Raw genomic sequence first — 24,288 nt, 5'->3', positions numbered from 1 at the left:
TTTTGCAGAATGGTTTTAACATCATCTCACTTTGATTTACATTTTTAGGGACAATAGTAACACTTTTCTTGTATATCTTTTTCAGCATTCTCAGTGTTCTGCACAGTCACAGTGTTGGAGTCATAAACCTATCATTAGTCATTAATAATTCCCTCTCTTTAAACTGCTTGCTCTGGAGTCTACCCTGGAGGTATTGCATTGTCCAAAACTACCCTTGGCTTTTCAGCTACGACAGAAATTATGACCTTAATAAAGTTGACTTTGCAATATTTGCATGCATAAGCATCTTAGAACTGATACAATAATGACTGTCTGGCTCTGTTTTAGTGCTCCTGTGGGATATCACTTGGCAGTCAGTGGATGTCCTCATGACTTTACAGCCTGTCAAAGTCACTACAGAACTTTAAGAATAAAGTCTGACTGTCCAATTCAGAAGTGCTGCTTGTCACTAATCTTCTTGTTGTAAAATAGTACCTAGCATTAGACAGTTTATATGATAAGATGCATTTTATTCTTTGGATTTGTTTACATTATCTATCTATCTATCTATCTATCTATCTATCTATCTATCTATCTATCTATCTATCTATCTATCTATCTATCTATCTATCTATCTATCTATCTATCGAAACACCAGCTGGCAGAATAATATGATCAACTGCTTTAATATCTAACCTACAGTATCATCCGTTTCAGATGTTATATCTTTGTCTACATCACTGGCCATCATCATGATGACGTGATCGCATATTGTTTGGGTTTATTTCTTGGTGACTTTGAAAAAAACAAACTCTCTGGACTGTAACTTAATTCTCATGATAAATCCTTCAGCAAGATGAGGGTAACTGAATGTGGCTGATGTTTATCCAGTAGTTGTTCACATAGTAAGTGTTGATAAACGCTGCAGTCTCAAAACAAGGAATTCTGGTCTCTGATCTCCAAGAATTGTTGTTTATGGCCCCCTGTTGGATAGCAAGAAAACGAGGACTGCTCATATCTAATACTTGTTATTTGTAGATGGGTTTAGTGATTTTGTGTTGATAGTAACATATATGTGTGTGTGTCTCTCTATATAGACACACACATATATAATTTTCTTATCAAAAACAACTTTATTCCTCCACTCAGCTGACAGAAATCAGTTATCTGATTCTCATCTAAAAGGCACATTTCATGGAACTAAGTGGGAGGTACTGAAGATCATCTGAAAGCATCCTTATTCAGCAACTTGAGCAAAATGCTTTATATTCTTTGTCTTATATTTTATGTTTAACCATATATATCAAAGACAGAACTTATTTTACATTTCAGATAAAAGGTCATAAATAAAAGGCTTTATCAGTAACATCGAATACAGAAATAAATGGAAACTTGCATTAAACAGCTACATTTAACCTACACAACACTATCGCAGGTTTTGTTTCTCAGTAAAATTGTAAGGGGTGTGGCCTGTAATGCCCGCTGGCAGTGCTGGGGTTTGGATGCACATATCGCGGCTTTGCAAGTACTTGCCTGACTTGGATGCAGTTCGAGCTTCAAAGTGACTTAAAACGCGCATCTCGCAGGAGCTCCAGTGCACACACGCGCACTAGAAAAGTCAGAGTGGCTAACTTAATCGGAATATAGTATATATGTATATATACAGTGTTACTGTATACTTTTTTTTTTTAATGTAAATCCTTTTTGTCGGAGGCATGGAATTTTAATCCTCTGCACATTTTCTGCCGTGTGCGTAAATCCGCAGTTGCATCGCATTTAACGGATCATAAAAATCATGTCTTTTTAAATGATGACAGAAAAGTTGCATGGGGGTCTCATGGAGGAGGAGTTTTTTGTGACCAAACCACTAACAGATTTTCGCTTATAAAAAAGGAAACGGAGACCCGAGCGTTCATAAACAGTATTTTCGTGGGCTCCGGTGTGCAGGTGAGTCTGTTTGATTTTCAACGTTTTGTACTTGCCGATGTCGTAGGATTACACACACATACACACACAGAGAGACACACGTGTGGGTATACACACCTGTATATATCACACATTAGTGTTATATAGGTTCATTTATATGCCAGCATTTAATTTTACAAACGTTTCGAAGTTGTAGAACTTAAGAGTTTTTTTTATTTTATTTCAAACTATTGTGAATGCCAGTGTAGATGTATTATAGTTTAAATATAATACATCTTATCTCAGTGGCACATGGAATAGAGGGAATGCCGCCTATCTTGACACATCAGTATGGACTGAGATGATGAGACTTTTATATAAAGACTAAAATTTACCCCGGAGTATAATGAAGGTTATTATTATTTTTCTCACGCTATTTTTACATTACACAAATGTATTAATCTGTATATCTACTTATGGATTTGACAGCTGAGCACCACTCTAGCTGAAGAACAGCAAATAGCTTTTAACTAGAATGTGTGGTGCTCCAGAGAGAAAGTAAGTGTGTAAAGCTTATTTATAAATCTGCTTTTACAGACATGCAGCCACAAAGTGCTGGACAGCAAAATAAATAAAAGCTAGCATTAATCACAGTAATATATAACAGAAAAGCTGAACCGTGCCCAAATGAGCTGTGCAGAATCAAACCTTCAGACTGCTGGAACTGTGCAGTCTTGAGTCCTACATGAAAACTTAAAAAAAAAAAAAAAAGAGAGACAGTTTGCTTGTGCTTACATTGTGGGAAGATGCCAGAGATACTTTTGAGTGCTCTGCTCTAAGAGTTGAGTGTGTTACAACTGCTGCATATTTGACTTCTCACTCCCTTTACTCCTTAAGCCACAGAGGAAGTGATTACCAAAATAGCTGAGGCTTCTGTGGGTGCTGCTGGTGCAGCCAGGTGTTATGCCATACTATAGAATGAGTACAGGTTACTTATTATTCATACATTCAAACCTAATCAAAACCTAATCAGTGTATATGTGATTGTGAGTCTGGTTCTGTTTCTCTTTAGAGCCTCAGCTTCAGTAAACACTTATTTTCCCCTTTGTGTTGCAAATTTGATAATGTGAATTGGTTAGCTCAAAGCTCAGGTCTTGGCTATACATGTCAGGGATTTTACAAATATCAAAATAAATTTAGAATGAATATGAAGTATGACTGCTTGAACTCGCCCACAAATTGCCGTTGCACTGTTTCCTGCATTCATGAGCGACCACATTTTGGGGGCATAAGTAAATAAATAGTCCAGAATTCACCACTAATTGCTTTTTTTATTGTCTGTGTGGCAGATGCTGTGTTAAAATTATGTAATTTTGAAATCGAAGGTTTTCAGATTACTGTAAATTAGTTGTAAATGGTAAAATGTGCCTCTAACATTTTTTCCTATTTTCATGAAGGGAAAAAGCTGATTAAATAAAATCTGTAATCGCTGCCTCTTTAGTTTATCGCCTTCTATGTTTTAGATTTACAATTCCGCTATCGCCATTGTTCTATAACCCTTTCAGCAAGTCTCTGTGTAATTGAGGAATTCTGGCACACATTTTACCTACAGATGATCATTGTTCAGCTCTGAGGTTGAGTTACAGGCACTTGCAACTCTGAGCTCAGAGTTGTGGCACCTTCTCGAGTTCAATAAATTCCCAGTGTGAGAGCTTCCTTTCAGTATTTGAATAATTGATAGATCAAACTTAGGAGGCAATTTAATCTCCTGACTATTTGATGAGCTGGGCTTAGTTCCATTGTGCTCATTTGATTGTGGCTATTGTTGGGTAAAGACAGACTGTTAAATGGACGAGGAAGCAGCTTCAGAGAACTATTAAAGCTGAAGTGCCAGACTTTCCTAGAGAAATGACTGATTGTGATGTGGCATGTTAAAAGTGGCAGCAAAGACCTTTTCCTGATTGATGTGCTCTGTAGCCCAGTGTTTCCTCTTATCTCTGCAGCATGTGAGAGCACATATGGAGTGGGATGAGTTAGGCTTTTGACAGTTGTGGGAGTGCTGGGTGAAAGAGTCTCTGGCACATGTCTTGAGTTGATCCAGTCTTAGCATGTCCTCCAGTCACCACTCTCAAACCCAACAAACAGGTGTTGTGGAAGACTGGCTGCAAGCCACAATTTTGGCTCTTTCCTGGAAATAATGCTTTAGCTGAGATGTGTCAATGAGATAGTGAGTCATTAAGAATGAAGAATTAAATAAACTTAGGGAGACTTTCAACATTTTCCCCATTTAGGAAACCCATGTCTCGTGCCCAGATCAACAAGTTGCAGATTCCGTGGCACAAATGTTTGGTGGACCCTAACCAGCTTGTTTTGATGACCAGTTTTGTGTTTTTTTTCTTTCTTCAGTAATGAGGTTTATCATGCAGGAGTGTGGACATACATGTACACTTAATAGTACTGTACTTACTGTACTTTAAGTAACCATCAAAATACATTTCTTTGAAGTACCTTGAGTTAAACGAAAAATGAAGCAGTCAGAGCTTTTTTTGTGTTTTTTAAAACAATAATATTGTATTTAATGTACGTTTTCGTGAACAAAACTGCTACTATCTTCTTTATCTCTCATTCTCTCTCTCCCTGTCTGTCTGTTTTCCTGTCTGTCTGTTATCTCCCCCTCCTTTCGGTGACTCTCGCCACAGCCCCGCTCCTGGATGAGTATTGAAAAAAATAATGAATTAGTCTAAGCTTTTCTCAGGAAAAGCACTTTTGGGATGCGTTAATTTAGAAAGGGAATAAACTTTTTGGTTTCCATGTTAAAAAACCCAAAATAGAACTGTTTACTGGTTATTTGGATATTTTGTTGTTAGGTTCAGCTAGGCCTCCACGGGTGATGGCAGCCTGCCCCCTTCAACCAAAGTTTTATTATGAGCTACACTGCTACGACTAATTTCCAGCTTGCAGGGCATCTTACTGAAAGTCTCAACAACTTTAAAGTTAACTGCAGTGTTTTCATGTTGAATTGCCTGAACAAAAATTGAATTTTTAAAATTTTTTTTGCTTTGATGTCCATTTCATTTAGTTTGGAAGTGCTGTATCCACTAGCTAGCTGAGTTTGGGAGAGTCTGCTAGCCTTAAAGGATAGGGGAGAAAGATGCAGATAAAATCTACGGACATCTACCAATTATCATTTTCTTAAATCAGAATCAGAATCAGAATACTTTATTGATCCCTGGGGGAAATAATTTTTTGTTACAGTGCTCCATTATAAACCAACATTAACAAGACAGACAATACGCTAACTAAGAATAGTACAATATATACATATATATATATACATAAGTCACTCATTAATAAATAGCTAAGAAAAGAAACATGTAGCAGTAACCCTTGAAGCTCTTTTCTAAACTGAAGGGGTTTTGTCATATTTCAGGCCTTCTTATGCCGTTGACGGAATGACAAATGACGGAACGTTCATTGTTCGGTTATTTTTGCCTGTGCAGCTGTACTTGAGAAAACCCCCAGAAACTATCGTAATAGTCACAGAGCCACACCTTTATTGATACATACTGAGGGGTAAAAACTCATCATTAAAGGTACAGGGGAGGCCATTAAAAGTTGTCTTTATGAGAGTAAGCGTTAAGAGAAAACATTCCTGGTAATTTTTTTCTCATTTCTCTCTTGGATGGGCCTCTAACTGTACATAGTGCCCTAGGCATGTGCCCAGAAGCCCCATTGGCCCAGCCCTATCCTGAAATAATACTATCAAATTTTAATGTCTACTAAAGTAGTTTCCTCTTTTCAATACTAATTATTAGAAATGACAAATTTTGTGAGATAACTAACAGCAACTCTATTAAACTAAGCAGTAAATTAGTAGTGGTAGTTTCAGTTTGTTCTTAGTGACTCTCCTTTCTTTCGTATAGTTGTGTAAATAACTTCAGTACTACATTTTCAGTTGCTTGTGTTCATTAGTTTGAAATGAAACAAACTACAAAAAATGATATGACATTTAGAAACTGTAAAACTATAGCTGTAAGTTCGATGTGCATGATCAAAATGTTTTCGTCTCCGGCCACCTAAAATAAATCTTGTGAAATTATCGAAAGGGACGAAATTATTTCATCCCTTTTGATTTGTATTTTAGCAACGAGTGCAATGTTGCCTCCTGGAATGTTTAAACACACCAAATGGCGTTGTCCTTTGTGTGATTCAGAGCCACAACCGACTCAACACCCAAATATGGTCCTATTTTTCTTTATTGAGCTGCGAGGGAGGACCTCCCATTGTTCCGATGCTAACATGTTCTGTGTGTCCTCTTCACACAAGAGCTGTAAATACAGGCAGCACATGACACTATCGAAAAAAGATCTCAGCACCAAATATGACAAAGGCCTTCAGTCTGACTGTGTGGTGCGTTTCTCAGAAGAAACTTACTTCACTGTATTTCCAAAGGATAAACATGTTCAATTTGTTATCCAAGTCTATGTTTGTTTTGTGGGATTTGGTTTCCTTTTTGTACGACTGATCATTTGATTTATCCAGTTATGGCTTTAGTTCCTCAAATTACAGAAACCACTAATGTTAAAGAGAAAAAGTATGCATCACACTGCAGCGAATGCTGTTTGGGCCAACTAAAACATCTTTGTTGTTCAATGTTGCTGGTTTGTGCATATAAATGCAGTGATAGCAAGCTTTTCTCTTATTGCTGGGAAACATAATAAAGCAAGTGAGATTTTGGAAAATATGAAACTTAAATATTGGCTTTCCTGCTATTCTGCTATGTGAGCAATGAAGATGTAGTCACCAACTGGCTGTCTTAGCTTGGCATAAAGGGTGGATAAAAAGGCAAAAATTGAATATTAACTTAGTGTTATTTGCAGTTTTATGAGCGGTTAAGTGGGGTAGGGGCAATTTCCTGACTAGGCACTTAAACTCCTAGTGTTCTTTTATAACCCTTAAGATAGGCAACTTGCAAAACCTAAGAGGTTAAGTTAAACGGGAGGTAGGATAGCTGGTTGGATGCAAAAGACTGCAGTTTCTCATTTTTATACCGCAGATTTATAGTGATTAAGTGACATGACATTGTACGAGTGACCTTTTCACCTTTTGATCGAGCCAATTAAACCACTGGCTTTAGCTTTATATTCATCTTAGAGACATGAAAAGGGTTTTGAGTTAAAGTGTTAAAATATTGATTTACCATTTCTTCAACAACTAGTATCTATCTGTATCTAGAAACAGTCCAGTTCCTCAACATGTTTCTGTCTTCTTTTTTTTCAGCACGCTCTAATACCAGCAAATCTTTATTCAGCTGTAGTCATAATCAGCCAGTCTTCTTTTGTCACTCTGCAACCATTTAGTTGTTCAGTAACTGACCATAAACCCGCCTTAAACAGCAGATCCGCTGTTACAGATCGAAAGCTCAGCCCAAGCTTCCTGTGATGACCCTGTTGAACTCCATCACTCTGCTCTTCTTCAGTCTCTGCACAACCCCGTGACCTCGCCTCCCTCATCAACAGCTGTGCCCTTTTTACTGCCTTGCCAGTGCAACCAACACCAGTGTGATGGCTTGTTGTGCCGCGGGGACATTTGGACAAGCAACTGCGGCATCACACACCACTACACAGACTTCTAGATGTGTCAGCCACTAGAGTGAACGATACAGAGAGACTGGGGAGGAGGGACAGACACACAGAGAAGAAGTGCAGTACTACAAGAGAAAGGAGGGATCATCTATCCCAGTAAGATAAGCATCCACCTGTCCCGCATAGGAAGGTGGCCCCCCCACCTGATCCATCTCGTCGCAGGGGGGGGACCCTGCATAGCCTGGAAGGCAACAGAGACTATGCAGCTGGGACTGGTGGCGCTGGCAATGGTCTTTCTCAGCTCCATGGGTCACAGTGATGTTCTGAAGCTCTCCAAGGCGAGACGGCATAGACGTGGTGAGTTCTCACTTTGTCAGTTTGTTTTGATTTCCTTTTTCTTTCGTAGCAGCACTGCTGCTTCTCGTTTCTGTGGTCTGAGTCACTGTGGTGGACGCCTTATAAACATTTAACAAGCAAAGTAAAGATAACGTTTTGTTTATTTTCTCATCATTCCTATTTGTTTTTCCTAGGTGGGTTATGTTCGGTTCAGTGCTTCCCCAGAATGGCTCGTGTTTCTTCCTCTTTTTAAGATTATGCCTCTCTCAGTTTATGTGAAGCTTTTCTGGGTATTAGGGTTGTTTATAAAGGGGTTTTTGATGGATTCCCTCTCAAAGCCATCGCTCTCTTCGTGTCTGGCTCCGTGGGCACATAATGGAATGAGTACCTGACAGTTCTAGCTCTCAATTGGACCATGCTGCCGATATTGTTGTAAGCATTTTTCTAACCTCACGCAACCGCAAAGACAGTGTTCAGGTCGGCTCGCAGTATATCTCTGGCTTCAGAGCCTCAGATCTGGTATTACTGTCAGCTTTGAAATAATTCTTCCCTTACACACAAGGAGCTTTCAGCCAATGCCAAGCTAACCCCAACCTTCCTGAACCAGAATTCATATAATACCAAGATTATCCACAATAACAGATGTGGCATTATTAAAATCACACATACTGGGAAGGAATAGCTATTGTTTGTGTCAGTTTGTGTTAAGTCCGCTGATGTATATGTAGACAGTGACGTCGTTGCAGTTCATCTAATTTGGACAGAAGGATTGAGGTCACTCGCCATATACACGAGTGCCATGCAGACTGCGACAGTCTTATTCCCTCTAGATACTAAATAAACGTTTGCAACTTGCGCTTCTTCTTTAGTTATTTGATTTAATGATGTTAATTTTTTTTTCATCCATCCCCCACAACAAGAAAATGATAATAAACAAAGGACAGAGCAACTTGTTCTGCTGCCTTAGGGCTGTTTGTTTTTCTTCTTTGAAAGGATTTAGTATCGTGCAGACTTGACTAATCAAAGCAGACTGGTCAATTTTAACATACCGAGAGCACAAACTCTCTACACTGTTTACCAAAAAAAGTTCTTGAACTTATATCATTTACTGTTGCTAAAGATGACACCCAAGCTACTTTTATAGTTACTAGTGGTAACAATAAGACTTGGCGGTAACTGGATAATGATAGACTAATCTGTTCATAGAAAAACACGTTTAATACTTTTATCGGACGAGTTATGTCAGGGAGGCGGGAGGTCAGGCTGTGTAAGATTGTGTGTATTTTTAGCTGAAAGTAAACGACAGTAAATCAACTCAGGCGACTGTTGTTTTTGTCTTAGAATGGTTCTTCAAAAATGATGTGCACTTTTACACAATTTACCCAAAATTGATTTAGATTGCAGGTTGTGCCTTTTTGGAGAGTGAGGCAACTGGACTCATGTCCAAGTCTGGGATTAGATTAAAGGAAATGTAAATGCATTGCAATGCTAAAATTCCTCACTCGTTCAACACATTCACCAACTATATTTCGGACATGTCGGTCACCGTAGCATTTCTGCCCGGACCCAGTGACAGTTGGCTGAATCTGAGAGGCTCTTGGTCCTGACTGTCAGCCGCAGTTACCTGGCTTTCTCCAAGTTAAAATCTGTTAAGCATCTCCGACAAGCAGTTGGAAGTAAACACTGAGTAACCACTCATGTCTGGCCAAACCCCCCTTAAATTAAGCTTAAACCCTTGTTTGTTGGAATATTAAATGTTTGCATGTTTATGACTGGTAACGACGCCAAAAAAATATTGCAATTCCTGATGTTTTTCTACTAGGCAGGTTGTTGACTATTGGACCTTTTTTATTTCCTCATTAAAATTCACATGTGGCTGGAAACAATTTATGTTATTTTTTTCCCGTCGGTGGACCATGCTGTTACCTACCTCAGTGTGGCCTTTTCTTTCTCATTGTTTACCTTATGTTTCCACAGTCAGCACTGAGGGGCCCCCATCTTGCCCCAAAGGCTGTGACCGATGTTCTGAGTATAACGGCTGCATTAAATGCAAGCCCAAGCTCTTCATCTTCCTGGAGCGCAATGACATCCGTCAGATAGGCGTGTGCCTTGCCTCCTGCCCCATGGGATACTTTGGCATGAGGAACCCCGAAGGCAACAATCGATGCACCCGTGAGTTCTAATTGTGTTGTACCCTCTTGACCACAGAATGATGCAAGTGTTAGTGATATATCAACAGGATGCCAGCAGGCGCTTTAACTTTGTAGATACACATATGGAATCTTGCAAATATGTAAAAAGATCCAGCTAACTCTTTACTCTGTGATACTCCACACATCTGGTTTCAGAACAAGCATGCAGAAGTGTTTATCCTCGGTTCATCTTCACCTGTTTAAGTTTTGTCTTGTGTATCTTATTTGATTGTTTTACCTTTTTTCTAAATCCCTTTGTGAATCTAACAAAGTCAAACTATTATTGCTATAATACACCCTCTATTTCTGCATATTTTTGCAGTTTATGTGATTTTGATGTTGTCTTATGTGATCCTGTTTGTGACCGAATACCATATAGCGCCTCATTACATAATGCACGTTACAAAAAAGGCGAGAGTAATAATAGAAGTAGCCACTTGGTGATTAAATCATCTGTTGCTTCTTGTTTTCATGGGAAAAGGGCACGAAAAATATGAACTAAAGCAAATTATTTCCTAATCAGAATGAATGTCAGTAGTTTTAATTGAAATAGTTCTTATTATGGTTACAGACAGGTTTGGCTCATTTGGAATATGGACAAAAGCACGGTCACATTCACAGTACTTAACAAACTGACATTACATACTTTTAAGAGGCAGTTTCAGCAACTCCGCCTGTTGTCTGTTTCCTCTTATGTGTGGGCAGAAAACAAGACTGGAAAAAAATCCCAACCAAAACATTCGTAATGCATTGTTGTTTGTCTGTTTTTTAAGAGGATGTCTGTGTTTTTTATTTAGCCTTCATGTGCAGAGTTCATGCCAGGCCACAGTCGTGATAGTCTCGGTTTCCCTTTTACACACTTGTTATTCTGATGGAACCTTAATGTATCACGCACAGTACGGTCTGCATACACGCCTGTTTACTAAGTAACTGCGTTAAAGGGTTCCTTTGAATGTGAGTGTGCACTAAATCACTTGTGATTATTCTTTGCTCAGCAACATTTGAAAGATTGTTTAAGGTAAATATAATGAGGGCTGCTTTGTTGTTTGGTCATTACCACATTTAATGATATTCATTGCTTTAGTGACAGTGATTGCTTTGAGTTTAGTGTTCTTGACTGCCCGTTTTTACAACACTTAGTATCTGTCAACAAGGGCTAAATAATGATTTCATAAACCAAAAGCAGATAAAGCCTATAATTCTGATTATAAAGATGTAACTTTTTCACAACTGGTTATTTCAGATGTATGTAAAGTTTGTTTTATCAGTGCTAATGACACAGTTGTGTGTTTTTAGTAGATTGCAACAAATGGAATCTCATTTATAACTGTTTTTCTCAATGCGGCATTCATTCACCGTCCCAGTTTGCTGCAGAGGGCTGCTGAATTCTTTTCTGAGGCCCTCGGTGACTAACCTGGGTCATTATCCAATCATCTAACTTTATACATACCATTCCACAATGTCTTGTTACAAACACATGTCTTACATTATAAGGCTACAAACGTCAGGACGGTCAAATTTAGCTGTCAAGAGTTTGAAAATAGTAATCGGGAGACGGAAGAATCCCACTGAGGGATTTGACGTTTTATCATTTTGGATCTTGGTATCAGACCAGAGCTGCAGAGTAGACATTCTTAACATGCTATTACATCAACTATAGCTATAAATATATTTCCTATACTGAGATATTTTCACCTGCCTCCACTGTTTTTCTCAGATATAATGAATAAGGAAATGCCTTTCATGATGGAGCTTGAGCTTTTGGGAGTCCTTTACGATGTCTGGTTTTTATCCTTTTATGGTTCTCATTATCCAAATTTCAAGAAGTTGGTTGTTTGAGTCAGAGATTTAATGAGACTAAGGTGTGGAGAAACCCACTTTTCCAAAAGTTAGTGAAGGGATAGACTTCTGGCTATACTCATTCACACCCCGTTTCCAAAAAAACAAGGACTGTGGTGCATGTGTTTTTAGAGGGATTACTCCCCCTTAAAAGACCCCATCACTAATAAATCTCTCAGAGGAAATAAAATTTAAGTTCCCCTTGTCCTCAGTCTTCACAACCATGAATGAGAACAATGAATATTCCATATTATTATTTCTACGTTAACCTCAGAAAGGTTTCAGACCAATACCAAAAATTTGAAGGCAAAATAATAACACAGTCTCCAGTCTCAACGTGACTTTAAACTGACAGAATACTTACTCCTTTTTTTTTTGTCTCCCTGTGTTTTGCAGAATGTAAAATAGACAATTGTGAAGCGTGTTTCAATCGCAATTTTTGCACAAAATGTAAGGAGGGCTTGTATTCACACAGTGGGAGATGTTATGTCAGCTGCCCTCCAGGCCAACGCACCGTCAATGAGACCATGGAGTGTGTCGGTGAGTGGTCTTTTTCTTTATATTTACTGCTTACCAACTCACAGTGATTTGCTGGAATCTATAAACTTTACTTATCACTTAATTTCATCAGTCATCTATGTTCGGGTCTGGAAAAGCGAAGCGAACTCTTACAAAAAAAGCAAACTCTTGGGCTGACCCTTTTTGTTGTTTTATTTCTTGTGAAAATGATTCTGTCATAAGTTAGAAAACACAAAGGAAACTCAAAGCTCTCCAGACATCTTGGCACAGTTTTCCAGAGACCTGGAGTCTTAAGCTGCCTTTTTGTTCTTTTAAATTAGCCTTGCTCATCCACAGTGAATATACTGAATGGGCCCCTAAAACGAGACTTTGTTACATGCACTTTATGCTGTACAGTTTGCTACATTTTCAGGTTCCTTCAGCTTCATCTATCTGTCCTTCTCTCATCAGAGATCAAACAAGCAAAAATTGTTTTCAGATTTACTTAAACTCATTATCCTCAGTTAAAACTGCTGAGAGGCTGTGAAACAAATGTGAGCTGTGAACCATTTACTCAGTACCTTAGTGGTTTCCACATTTTTATTTATTTATTTTTCATTCCAGGTCAACGTGCCTCAGAGTGTGAACTGGGTGAGTGGAGCCAATGGGGTTCCTGTATGAAGAAAAACAAAACATGCGGATTTAGGAAAGGCACGCAGTCCCGGGTTCGTGTGCCCCTTCCGCAGGTTCACAGTCCGGATACCTCCCCTGCTTTTGTACCCTCGCAGACCTGTGCTGCCGAGACAGAGAGGAGGAAGTGTGTCGTGACCAAAACGCCGTGTGTGAGGGGTAAAAACCAAATACACACGCACCGAACAAACGGATTGAAGATGAAACCCTTAATAAATGTCAAATACTAAAATGTTTATGGGCTTAGATAACATGTTAAGAGGCAATGTATTTTGTATTATACTGCATGTATTTTATGCAATTCCTTCTTAGTCAGTATGATGATTGATGGAACCAGTACTCGACATTCAAAGGCCTGCGTTCTCGCCAGTGTGTCTGTGACCCGCAGCGTGTTGATTGGGTTTGGTTTGGCAGAGTCCACAGCAGAACACAGAATTTCTTGACTTTTCTGCATGTAAACAATAAACTTCATCTGCGAGCCAAGCAGATGAAGGGCGGACATTACGCACTGCAAAGCTGGATAAGGATCAGAGCTAGAAAGAGCTATTTGTTCTGAGGACTGCTGAAGCGCGAGGTTTACATGCCCATGACATGTTTGCTTGAGGTCTTTTCATCCACATAGCAGCTTGCTCTCCAGTGGGTGAACTATCATTGTCACCAGTTAGTGGTCATTATCAGTTTTCATAACATCTTATTAAGTGCTCTTGGGCTTATTTGCTGCTACGGCTATTAAACGACCGGTCTGTTCAGTTGAGTCAAGCATCCTGAGCATACTAAATACAAAAATGCAACAAAAACAGAAATAAGGCTTATTTTACATTTAAATATTTTGCTTCTTAGTCAAACAAATAAATAAGTATCAGCAGCAATTCTGGGGGTGATAAAGCTTGCAAACGACAGGAAAATAAGTGGATGGGTTTAACCCTGTTCCTGATTCATATCATCGGCTCTGGTCTCTTTAGGTGCAAAGGAGTTATTGCTAATGAAATGTTGTTAGAAAGTTTCTTTGTCTTTAAATACCCCCATATTAATCTGCTTTGCATAATATGCCAATTTTCAACTGTAAACTTATTTACAAGACTTAGAGAACTGTTAATAAGGAGTATTTAAGGTCTTTATTTTTCGGTGGCACGCTTTGGGGATTTCGGGCACAGCAGCAGCATTGCATAACAATATTAATTGGCCACAGTACAGATGTTGCAACACGTAACAGATGACATGGCTTGATATATGTGAGTAAACATGGTGGAGGCTTACATACTCTGGTATCATTCTCTTCTTCTCCAGGGGTCTGAGTCTAAAAAACAGAACATGATCTGACACTTTCCCATAGATCTGCGGTAATGGGAAATGAGAGAGGTTGGCATGGCTCGTAACTGCTCAGTGAGGAGGGGCCGCTTCACTGGACAGGCTGTTACAGTGCAGTTTGACAAACGAGTGGCAGATTTGCTCTGTGTGGGGCCAGCATCCTGGAACAAAAATTCAGCCTTTGGTTCAGAATAATACTGAATAGTGAAATATTATAAAAACAACTGCTATGTAGATTGTCGAATTTTAAGCAAAGGGTGTGTTAGGTTTGATCTGAGGAGATGAGTTGTGGAAGCTTTGTGGATGTGATCGTTCACATTGAGTAAGCTACTGTTAAATAGGTAAACGTGTATAAACTGAAGACGCTTATTGGTGCTAAAACGTACAGGGATGAGTTTCCCTCTGTGAGATCATTCATGCGTGATGGTACCACGACTCCAATGAACTAGTTTATGTGGGTAAACGCCGCAAAAAGAGCGCAGCTGTGGATTCATCTGTGGGGTGGGAGTTGGCTGGCAACTGGCTATATAAAACACAGGGGGCAGACCTTGTATAACATTAGTGATTTAGTGGTCTGCAGATCTCACGCTTTGTGTTGATTTGGCTGCGATTTTTTTTCCACCCTTTTCCTGAAGCTCCACAAAAAGGTCTCACGCGAAAACAAAATTTTCTGGATGTGTTGTCAGGCAAAATTGTTTAGCTTGGATGAAGAGGAGCTGCAATCAGAGCTGTCATAAACTGATGGAGTCCGCCTTTCTTGGCTCCATTAGTGATTTGTTAGAGAAGTAATTAAGTCCTTACACAGTAAGCACATCATCTCAGAGGCTGCAGTGTGTGATTGAAGACCCTTACTTAATGCCATTCTCTTTCATTGTGTCTCAGTGATTTAAAGCGAATCTGTTACTTCTCAATATTAAGTGTTTATTTTAATAGTTTCTATAAAAGTCTAGAAATATGTTTATTCATTCAAGACAAATGATGAACAAGCTGGACAAACTCATCTTATGTAATTTAAGTCAACTAAACAAATGAGATCTTAGTGAAGTTTCCACCACTTTTGGCACTAATAGCTCCAAAAAAAGACATGTTATTCCTGTTTGTGCACTACTGTGTGGGACTGAGCCTTCTCGTTTACAGTTCAGACTAAAGTAACTGTGACATGCATGGGTCAGTGGTGGATAAATGTTATTGTGTTAGGTTTGTTCACATTCACATCAAAATTACGTCACGCCCATGTACTGAATTTCACTGTAGAATTCTGCTCTTTTTCAAGTTTGTGAAATATCATGGCTTGAGTTTTTTTTTTTCTTTTCTTTCAATTTGAACATAATTGAATGGGTGACAAATTTAAAAGTGCTGGTAGGGAGATAAACACAGACATAAAGTTACTACTGCATAGCAGCAGACAAACATGGTGGCGCCATAAGCTCTGAGTTTGTCAGCCGTGCAGTGAACACTGTCCAGCCCTTGGCACGTGTCCTCTCAGCTTTCCGGATGTGCAGAGAGTCTCAACACACAACTTTATAACAAACACACTCCAGCGTAACTATGCTCCCTCGTATATACAAAATCAAATAGTTTTCAGTGCTGCCTAAACAATAGTTGACAAAGTTAAAGTTGACAAAGTTAAACTGAAACCTGACACTAGACACAAGCCTCGTGTCCATTTGCACTTTCCGGCAGCTCTTCATATCATTGTGGGCCATTACTGGGTCCTTGACGATGTTTAACTCATTAAGCCAGATGTGATTTATGTGACAGCAAATTGTCACTTGTCTGTCCCTTCCGCTCTTACAGTCAGTACGTGTGCTGTAATTTAAAATCACCAGCCGATCTAAGCCCTTCACTTTTATGAACAGGTTTAGTGTGGAAATGAACCACACAATGATGGATGTTTGCATTTAGAGAGCAATTATGCTCTTAAAATGTGTGACTGCTGTGAATTTTAATGCAAGAGTACTAACGGGGAGGTTTGAGTGTATGTCAAGTGGGACAAGGGAGTGGGTTGCTGAAAGAGAAATTAAACAGACTGAGAGCTTAGCGTGTGGATGACACCTTTGTGAGAATGTACTTAGGTACTGCAGCGCTTGGCGCTATGCTATGAAAATATCAATATGCAGGTGTTAGTAGATCCAATATTAATTACGATTACCATTTTCTGCTGGTGTTACACAGTTTTTTATTGGGACCCGACTGCATTGGAGATAAAAAAGTAAAGGGAGTATCACTGTGACAACCCGTCTGCATGGGAATACAGGTGTCTGTATCAAGTTTCCAGGCAACAGGTGCGATAGTTATGAAGATATTTTACTGAAAACAACAAAGGTGAAAGGTGATGCCACAGAAGTCAGGGAGACTCTAAAGGGATTTGCATTCTACCTCCTCTGGCCGTGAACTGAAGACATGAGACTGATTCAACAGCTGTTGGGTTATTTCAGTCCAGTCGTGGACAAACTGGCTCCAAATGTTTAGATGTGTTATTTTTTGCTGGCTGCATGTTGTGCGGTAATTGCTGCTATACATATACTGTCACCATGGCTAAACATAACATTATTTTAGCTTTTGTTGTTTGGGATTTCTTGACTATGGTTTATGTCTGGTAGCCTGTATTAAAAGTTCTGATGCATAACACAACCCCTCAGGAGGTTTTTAGCCAAGCAGGAGTATTTCTATGTGCAACATTTTGTTGGGGCAGATGCCTTTTATATAAGAAATACAGTAATGTGTAGTATAACCCCAATTTTTTTCCTTATACATTCTTTTTTTTTCAGAGAGGAAGAGTAAAGGAGACCGACAAGACGATACAAACAGGAGAGAAAGGGAGAACGCACGTGGGCGAGGACAAGATAGTCGAGGAGGAGGAGGAGGAGGAGGAAAGCGGAGAAAAGGCCAGAGCAGGACGACCACTGCTCCCAGCATCACAACCAGCTCTGTCACCTAAGCGCTGACGCCTGCTGGATGAGGCTGAGAGAAAACCAGAGACAATGCCTCGCCCAGCAGTGTCAGCCACAGACACAGATTGATGTTGAAGGAAGGGATTAATGCTGCTATGCTGCATTGTAGAAGATGCAGAGAGAACTGGAGGTTTGCTGAAACACAAAAGATTCCCTGAAGCTTTTTGAATAGCTCACCATATCTGGAAGAGACATGCTGTCCTAATGTTGGACAGCAAAGCCAAAATGAAGACTATGGTTGGACTTGATTTGTGTGATGAACTGACCACTCTTAAACTAAGACCAGACCATGTGTTTTAAATGCAGCATTCAAGCCTGATTATGAATGAAGGGATGCCGAAATCTCCTCTGGTCCATGATGTATTTTGTTCCAGTCTGATTTTAATTACCGTCTGTTCTCCATTTGTTTTCATGTTTGTAAGAGGTGGCAGATGGATTTTCTCAACTGTCACTGTCTGTGATGTAAAGACAAAGAAAGTATTATGTATTGGTACCTTTATTTCCTATTGTGAAAGGAAACAGAAAGAAAGGCACTGGAAATCACTTGTGGTTGCTGAGGACAGAAGTCTTCTATACAGTTAGGCTCATAATTTGTTGGACAAACACATTTTTTGTAGCATGTCATCTGTAGACCACAACAGCAGATTTTAAATCAAGTAAAAACTACATGATCTTTGAGCTCTGATTCAGGAGGTTTCATAAAAGTATTGCATTTACTTTTTGGAATTACAGCCATTTTTTTATACATAGTCCCCCCATTTTAAAAGGCTCAAATTCAGCCATAATTTAGATGAAAGATTCTTTTTCATGCTTTTTTTTTAACCTTTACAGTCAATGAATTAGCAAATGTTGTGTTTCCTTTAGATTCTCCATTAGTCCTTTAGTGATTGTAGTCACTTTCAATATGCCCTTGCTTGTCAGTCTCTCTGCCTTCAGTTTTGTCTCCATTAACTGAAATTCATTCTTTATTGACTTCAAGATCACATGATTAACCTGGCTACTGAAGAATATCCCATTTCTTTACCTTGAAAAATTACTGGGTTTCTTCTGTAGTAGTGCTGTGGATCCTAATCCATCTGGACTGTGAAGCACCAGATCGGTTTTGCAGCTTTCGGCTGGATCTGAGCGCAGACTATAGCCCTGTACTCTTTAGAATTAGCTAAGGAGGCAGGCTCTTTTAGATGTTTTCTAGCAAAGGCTGATCTAATCTGACCTTCTGGTTCTTGGGCGTAACCAGTGATTTGCACCTTGTTGTAAACCCTCTGTATTTACTCTTGAGTGTATTTAGTCTTGAGGCATCTCTTGATTGTAGACCTTGACAATGATAAAACTACTTGCTGGTTGGTCCATTCATTCTTTTTTAAGACTATCTCTCTAGTAGGTTTTTTTGGGTTTTCAGCCTGATGATGGCCTCCTTTACTTTCATTTGGACTTCATATTGAGAGTTTTGAAGATATACACACAACCCTTAGATTCAAATTCAGATCATTGATCTGTTTAATTTGCTGTGTAATATTGAGAGAATAGGCCTCACCTGGCCATAAAACTGCTAGTCAATCAATACTCTGAAAATTGGGGACTGTGTATAAAACATCTTAAACTCCTAAACGGTTAATACATTTTTTTCTGTCAAATGTCTTGAATTAACGCTGAAAGTCTGTACCCCAGTCGCATCTTTATTGTTTGATTTAAAACCCACTGTGTTGTGTACAAAAATTGAGTCGTTGTTCCAAAACAAGCTGAAGAAAATGCAGAGGAGGATTACTGGGCGCACATCTTATATCCTCTGGTCTTTAGTCACAAACTTTTGTCATTCGATAGCTTAATGTTTGTTTTGAAAAAAAAATGTTTGTATCTGAAAATATCTCTGCACAGAAATGAGTATTTGCATGGCAAACGATTACATGTGTGTGCAAGTGTGTGTATGCGTGTGCATCTGTTTGTTTGTAACTGAAGTCTGGGTGTTTGTTTATATGCATTCCTGCACGAATTCAAGTGGTTTGATGACAGAACTTAGTTGTTTGTAGGTTTGTTGATGTTTGCACATATAGTATATGGTAATACTGATCTAACAGATTGAAGGAAAAGGATGTGGAAAACAGCAAAAAAATGTAAATGCACAGTGATATATTGAATACGCAGTAAATACAAGCCAATTATTACTATATAAGCCATCAAATCATCACTAATCAGTATGTTTGCAACAGGGTCTGAAGATTTTGCACAAATATAATGTTCCCTACTGCTCATATTTCAGAACGATAATAGCATTTTATAAACGTATACTGTAAAAACTGGCTTTATGACATTGCGGATGGAGTGTTTTCCATGGGTCTGTTTGTTAAACAAGGTATTAGTTTCGGGGAAAGTTACACGCTCTATTATTCATTCATACTATGAGTTGTGATACTGAATATGTCAAGCTGTGTTTATCAACAAATTTAAAAGTATTAGTACTATCATGTATAGCTTATTCTGTGAAAGCCTAAATAAAGTTCAGATGAAGCTAACGAGCATCACTCCTACGCTCATGTTGCACCTGGTCTGTTTGATTTTAGATTGGCTGTTTTATTATTTTGTCAATAAATGACAAATAATTGCTGCTGTGGGGTTTACAGTAAAAACAAGTACTATGCGTATACTTGAATGAATTCATTCCTTTTTGCAAGGTGGTCTTATTTCCTTTCTTTTAGTCTTTTTTTCACTTCCAGAAAGAAACACAGTCAGCCTAACTTAGTTAAAGTACTACTTATGTACAAATCTCAAGCTTAGTCAAGCTTATTCAGAAGGAACAGGATAAACAAAATATCAACTTGCCTCTGATTTTGTGGTTTAACTTTGATCTTTTTAATGTCATTATGGCCACATAAACAAATGATCCTACTTGTAATCTGCATCATGGGTGGTTTTTTTTTTTATTCCAGCAGCAGATAATTCAGTTAAGTTGGTAACATTTATATATAAAGTGTGTTTTACAAGCAAGTTGTCACAAAGCACTGCACACAAATTAGAGTAAAACTAAATAAGAAACTTGAATTCCATGAAAACAAGTTAAGATACAGAATAAATTAAAATCAGTATCAACAAAAACACATATTTGCTATAATTTGCTTCACTTCAATGTTAAGATCCTGTTCTTTTAGATGGCTGCTCTTGCGGCTCTTTTTCTAGCTTTTCAATGCAGCTGTGTTGCCTTAATTTGAGAAATGTGACTTTAGGTGAATACAGTTACATAAGCAATCGATATGATAGCCAAACCAAAATTAGGACTGTTATTATAATCATAACAAAAATGAAAATAGCAATTATTTATTCATTTCAGAGAGAAACAAAATATGTGACAAGGAAGGTCAGTCCTGTTCAATGTGATCTATTTTGGACAGTTTTGTACCTTAAGTAGCCATTTCCTCCTCGCTGTGCTGAATATAAACCTGGTAGATTGGAGCTGTTAGTATGTTGCTATCTATCTCCAATTTGAAAGATTTCTGTAGCTACGGCGTGTTTTTTCTCAGGCTACAGGAAGCCATTTCGAGAGGTGGAAGGGCTTAGATGGTGTGATGGTCCCGATCACTGGCCAAATGCTGGCGCCTGGGCAGGGGTCGTAAAAGCAGAGACAGAAATAAAAACTAATGGTGTGTCATAGCCAGAAGGGAGGGGGTATACCATGCACTGGCCCCACAACAAACAGCCGTTTCTCATTACCAAAGGGGAGGGCAGGGGGAATGGTAGAGTATGCACCGTAAATTACACATTCATCGCTCTTCCTGACCATAAATTCTTACCCTGGCTCCACTGGACGGAGCTCTCCCTCAGCTCCCACTCTCTTTTTTCGTTCTCTTGTTCCCCGCTCCCATGTTTTCCAAGAGAAATGAATGGTAAATCTTTGGAGTATATGGGTGCCCTTGATTTGCCAAGATTCTTAACACTAAATGATTTCATTACTTTAGCTTGGCTTTTAACCCAGACCCCAGAAAGTGCATCACATCAACAGGGAACACCCTGCTGGACTTGAATGCACAATGCTTTGACCAAATGTAAACAAAATAGTACTATCACTATAACAACCCTTAAAAAAAAAATCTAACAATGACAAAGATTACTGTTAGAGAGCAACTAAATCAAATCTGTTATTGTTTTCTGATGGCATTTGTAGTTAAAATAATCTCAGATCAGAAGATTCAGTTACAGGATTTTGAAATTTCTCATTACTTTTTTTTCTTGTGATCATCATAAATTATTTTTATAAACTGACTCATCTGTTTGATGATTTTGTCAAACTGTTTCCAAGAATGAACTTCCTTGTTTGTGGTATTTCTAAGTTATCCATACAAGTTAAAGTTTATACTGTTATTTCAAAACACACCAAATCTATCTATCTATCTATCTATCTATCTATCTATCTATCTATCTATCTATCTATCTATCTATCTATCTATCTATCTATCTATCTATCTATCTATCTATCTATCTATCTATCTATCTATCTATCTATCTCCTCATATCTTATTTTTATATATTTTGATACTATGCAGCTTCCTCAGAATAACCCATAGTCAATAAAGGCTGTCATATAAAGTAACTGAGCGATGCCTTTAGAGCCTATTTCAGCTGTTATACTTCAAGGGAATTGAGTTTTTGCTCTAAAATACTGTAAGGTTACAGTGTAATGTGTACTGATTTGAATGGTGTTGTGAATATATAACTAAATGCTTATAATTTAACTTAAAAATGATAACATTTGAAAGGCATCTCAGAGATATAAATTTTAATCTGAACTTGAATGCACAGTACACTACAGTAACTTTAATGACTTTAAAGATCAGCCTCTGCAGATGTCCCATCAGCAATCCGATTTGATCATTTCTAAAGCCGAACATACCCTCTCTGTGGCTCAAGATCTGAGAGGCCGTTTCTGGAAATCTACAAAAAGAAAATGTCCTATTTGATTCAAAAATATTCCAGAGTACATCAGTACTGACAGTTTGGCATGTTTGACCAGCAGCAGATATCAATAAAAGCAGGGCTTCTAAATCAAAATAACAGAAGTATTTTGTGTTTTAGGGCAAGCCAGGATGCTTTGTGAGAAAAGACAAATCACAAATGTGCATCTGACAACAGTTAAACACACACGTGTAATGGAAATCAGAACCAAAAGACTTAGTGAGGAAGGACCTTTTCTTTAATATGGAAACTTAGGTTCATTGTTTAGTGCCAGACCCAAACATAGGGGTATTTTAGGGTGTCAGTGGATTTCTCAACTCTGGTAGTCTTCACTCAAGAAAGAGGCTGGGAAAATGATTTAACTTGTGTCAGCTGTCAAGTTATTTTTAAGAAAGTTTAAAATATAGCTTGATTTAACTGGAAGGGACTGGCTGAAAAAGGTCGTCAGTAGTTCCTGATACTTAAGAGGAAAGGTTGAGAGATGCTTGTAGGATGGAAGGTATGATACTTGAAGTGCACTGCCCTCTTTTGGTTATAAAATGGTACTACATGTTAAAAGAAGGGACAGTTTTTACAGTTTTTCTCAGTCGCTTTGGTGCGTTTCTCAGATCAGAATTGAAATTCTCATAACTATTAGTTCAACCTCCACGACACTCAGTCATTTGTGCACATCATAGTAGCAATTTCTCCTCTCTCTGAACAAACTGCAAATGATTTTGGACATGAATCAGTTGCTTCCATACATTTCCCTGCTGCTTTCTGACATTTCCATTTGCTTATGTCATGTCAGTCAAAAGTAATCATACCTATGGATGCTGAATAGTCATTCCCAATAAAACTAATAGTCATAGATCTATTGCTTAAGTCATCACACACAAAATTGTTGAACTAGTTATCACATGCCAAATATTGGCCATCTGTCAAGCAAATCCTATACCTTTCTGTATCATTGTTCTTGGAAATGTCTCCGAAATTGAACAATTGATCTCAGGTGAATTACAGCTGTCACTCATGAGGAGGCTCTACCAAATGGGTGATTTTATGTTTACATGTATTCTACAGTGAACAAGTGACTGTAGCATATTTTTCTTTTGCACAATTCTGTAGGATTACAAACACTTCTACACAATGGAAATGTGAAACGTACGTATTCAGTGTCTTAGTTACTCCCAAGACTCCCATAACATCTACAGTGACTTTACTGCACATTTCAGATGGCTGTACAGGTAGGCCATAGTGCTGTTGTCAGCATTTTCAGGTGTCACCAATTGTTTTTGCAATGGGAAACACTGAAATTATAAACTGTCATAGTGGAAACATGACAATGCCATTTGACTATCTTGTTCATAAAGATGGTGTCAAGACTTTTCATTTTGATGGCACTGACAGTTTCATTGACATGGATACTTGCTTTTGAGGTATGGATAATCAATTCTGTGCATGTGACGTGCTTTTGCAGGCTATCCACTAGGTTTTGCAGTTTGCACTAATTGTTTTGGGAAATGCACTAACTGCTGTGCAAATGTTAATGGTGTTCTGAGAAACGCACCAAAGCGACTGAGAAAAACTGTAATTTTGATTTGACGTTTGCGTCTGTTTATATGTTTAAATGGTAAAGGTCTGTAAGGTGTGTCGTTTAAAATAAATACACTTACAGTGATCACATACCTTTTTATTAGTAATCATTAATTATTATTTATAATACTCTATTATATTTTATATACAGTGGTGCCAAATTTGTCAAGCAATCATTTGTAAAAATGATTTTTATTTTAAAAAATGTTTTGTATCACTACAAAAAAATTTCATGAGCTTATAAGATCTTTGAAAATGCCTTGCTGAAGACTGTAATGCTGTAACAGTCTTTTACCTTGTTTTTATTATCCTTCCAAAGAGCTAGGCTTTCTCTTTTTGGTCATTTCTAAAGCGGTGTTGAGCAATCGTTCTTCAGGTTGTCTTATTGTACTATTCTTAGTTAGCGTATTGTCTGTCTTGTCTTAATGTTGGTTTAAAATGGAGCACTGTAACAAAAAATAATTTCCCCCAGGGATCAATAAAGTA

General features: G+C 38.3%; 1 protein-coding gene across 1 annotated transcript; it reads left to right on the top strand.

Annotated features, from left to right (window-relative positions):
• Positions 1–1,528: 1,528 nt before the first annotated feature.
• On the top strand, positions 1,529–20,214 carry rspo1 (R-spondin 1). Its single transcript, XM_086311135.1, has 6 exons — positions 1,529–1,926; positions 7,165–7,826; positions 9,783–9,977; positions 12,233–12,376; positions 12,959–13,183; positions 17,104–20,214. The coding sequence occupies exons 2-6, from the start codon at positions 7,730–7,732 to the stop codon at positions 17,271–17,273; spliced, it is 831 nt and encodes a 276-aa protein (XP_086167261.1). The 5' UTR covers positions 1,529–1,926; positions 7,165–7,729; the 3' UTR covers positions 17,274–20,214.
• The last annotated feature ends 4,074 nt before the right edge of the window (positions 20,215–24,288 follow it).

The sequence above is a fragment of the Aulonocara sp. 'chitande type north' Nkhata Bay genome, linkage group LG11 (genome assembly GCF_057382095.1).
Source record: "Aulonocara sp. 'chitande type north' Nkhata Bay isolate Kocher_YH1m ecotype deep benthic linkage group LG11, A_spYH_male_GT1.1, whole genome shotgun sequence".
In the NCBI taxonomy this organism is placed as follows: Eukaryota; Metazoa; Chordata; class Actinopteri; order Cichliformes; family Cichlidae; genus Aulonocara; species Aulonocara sp. 'chitande type north' Nkhata Bay.
Note: the sequence above shows the minus strand (reverse complement) of the source record. Positions and strands in the feature narration are given on the sequence as shown.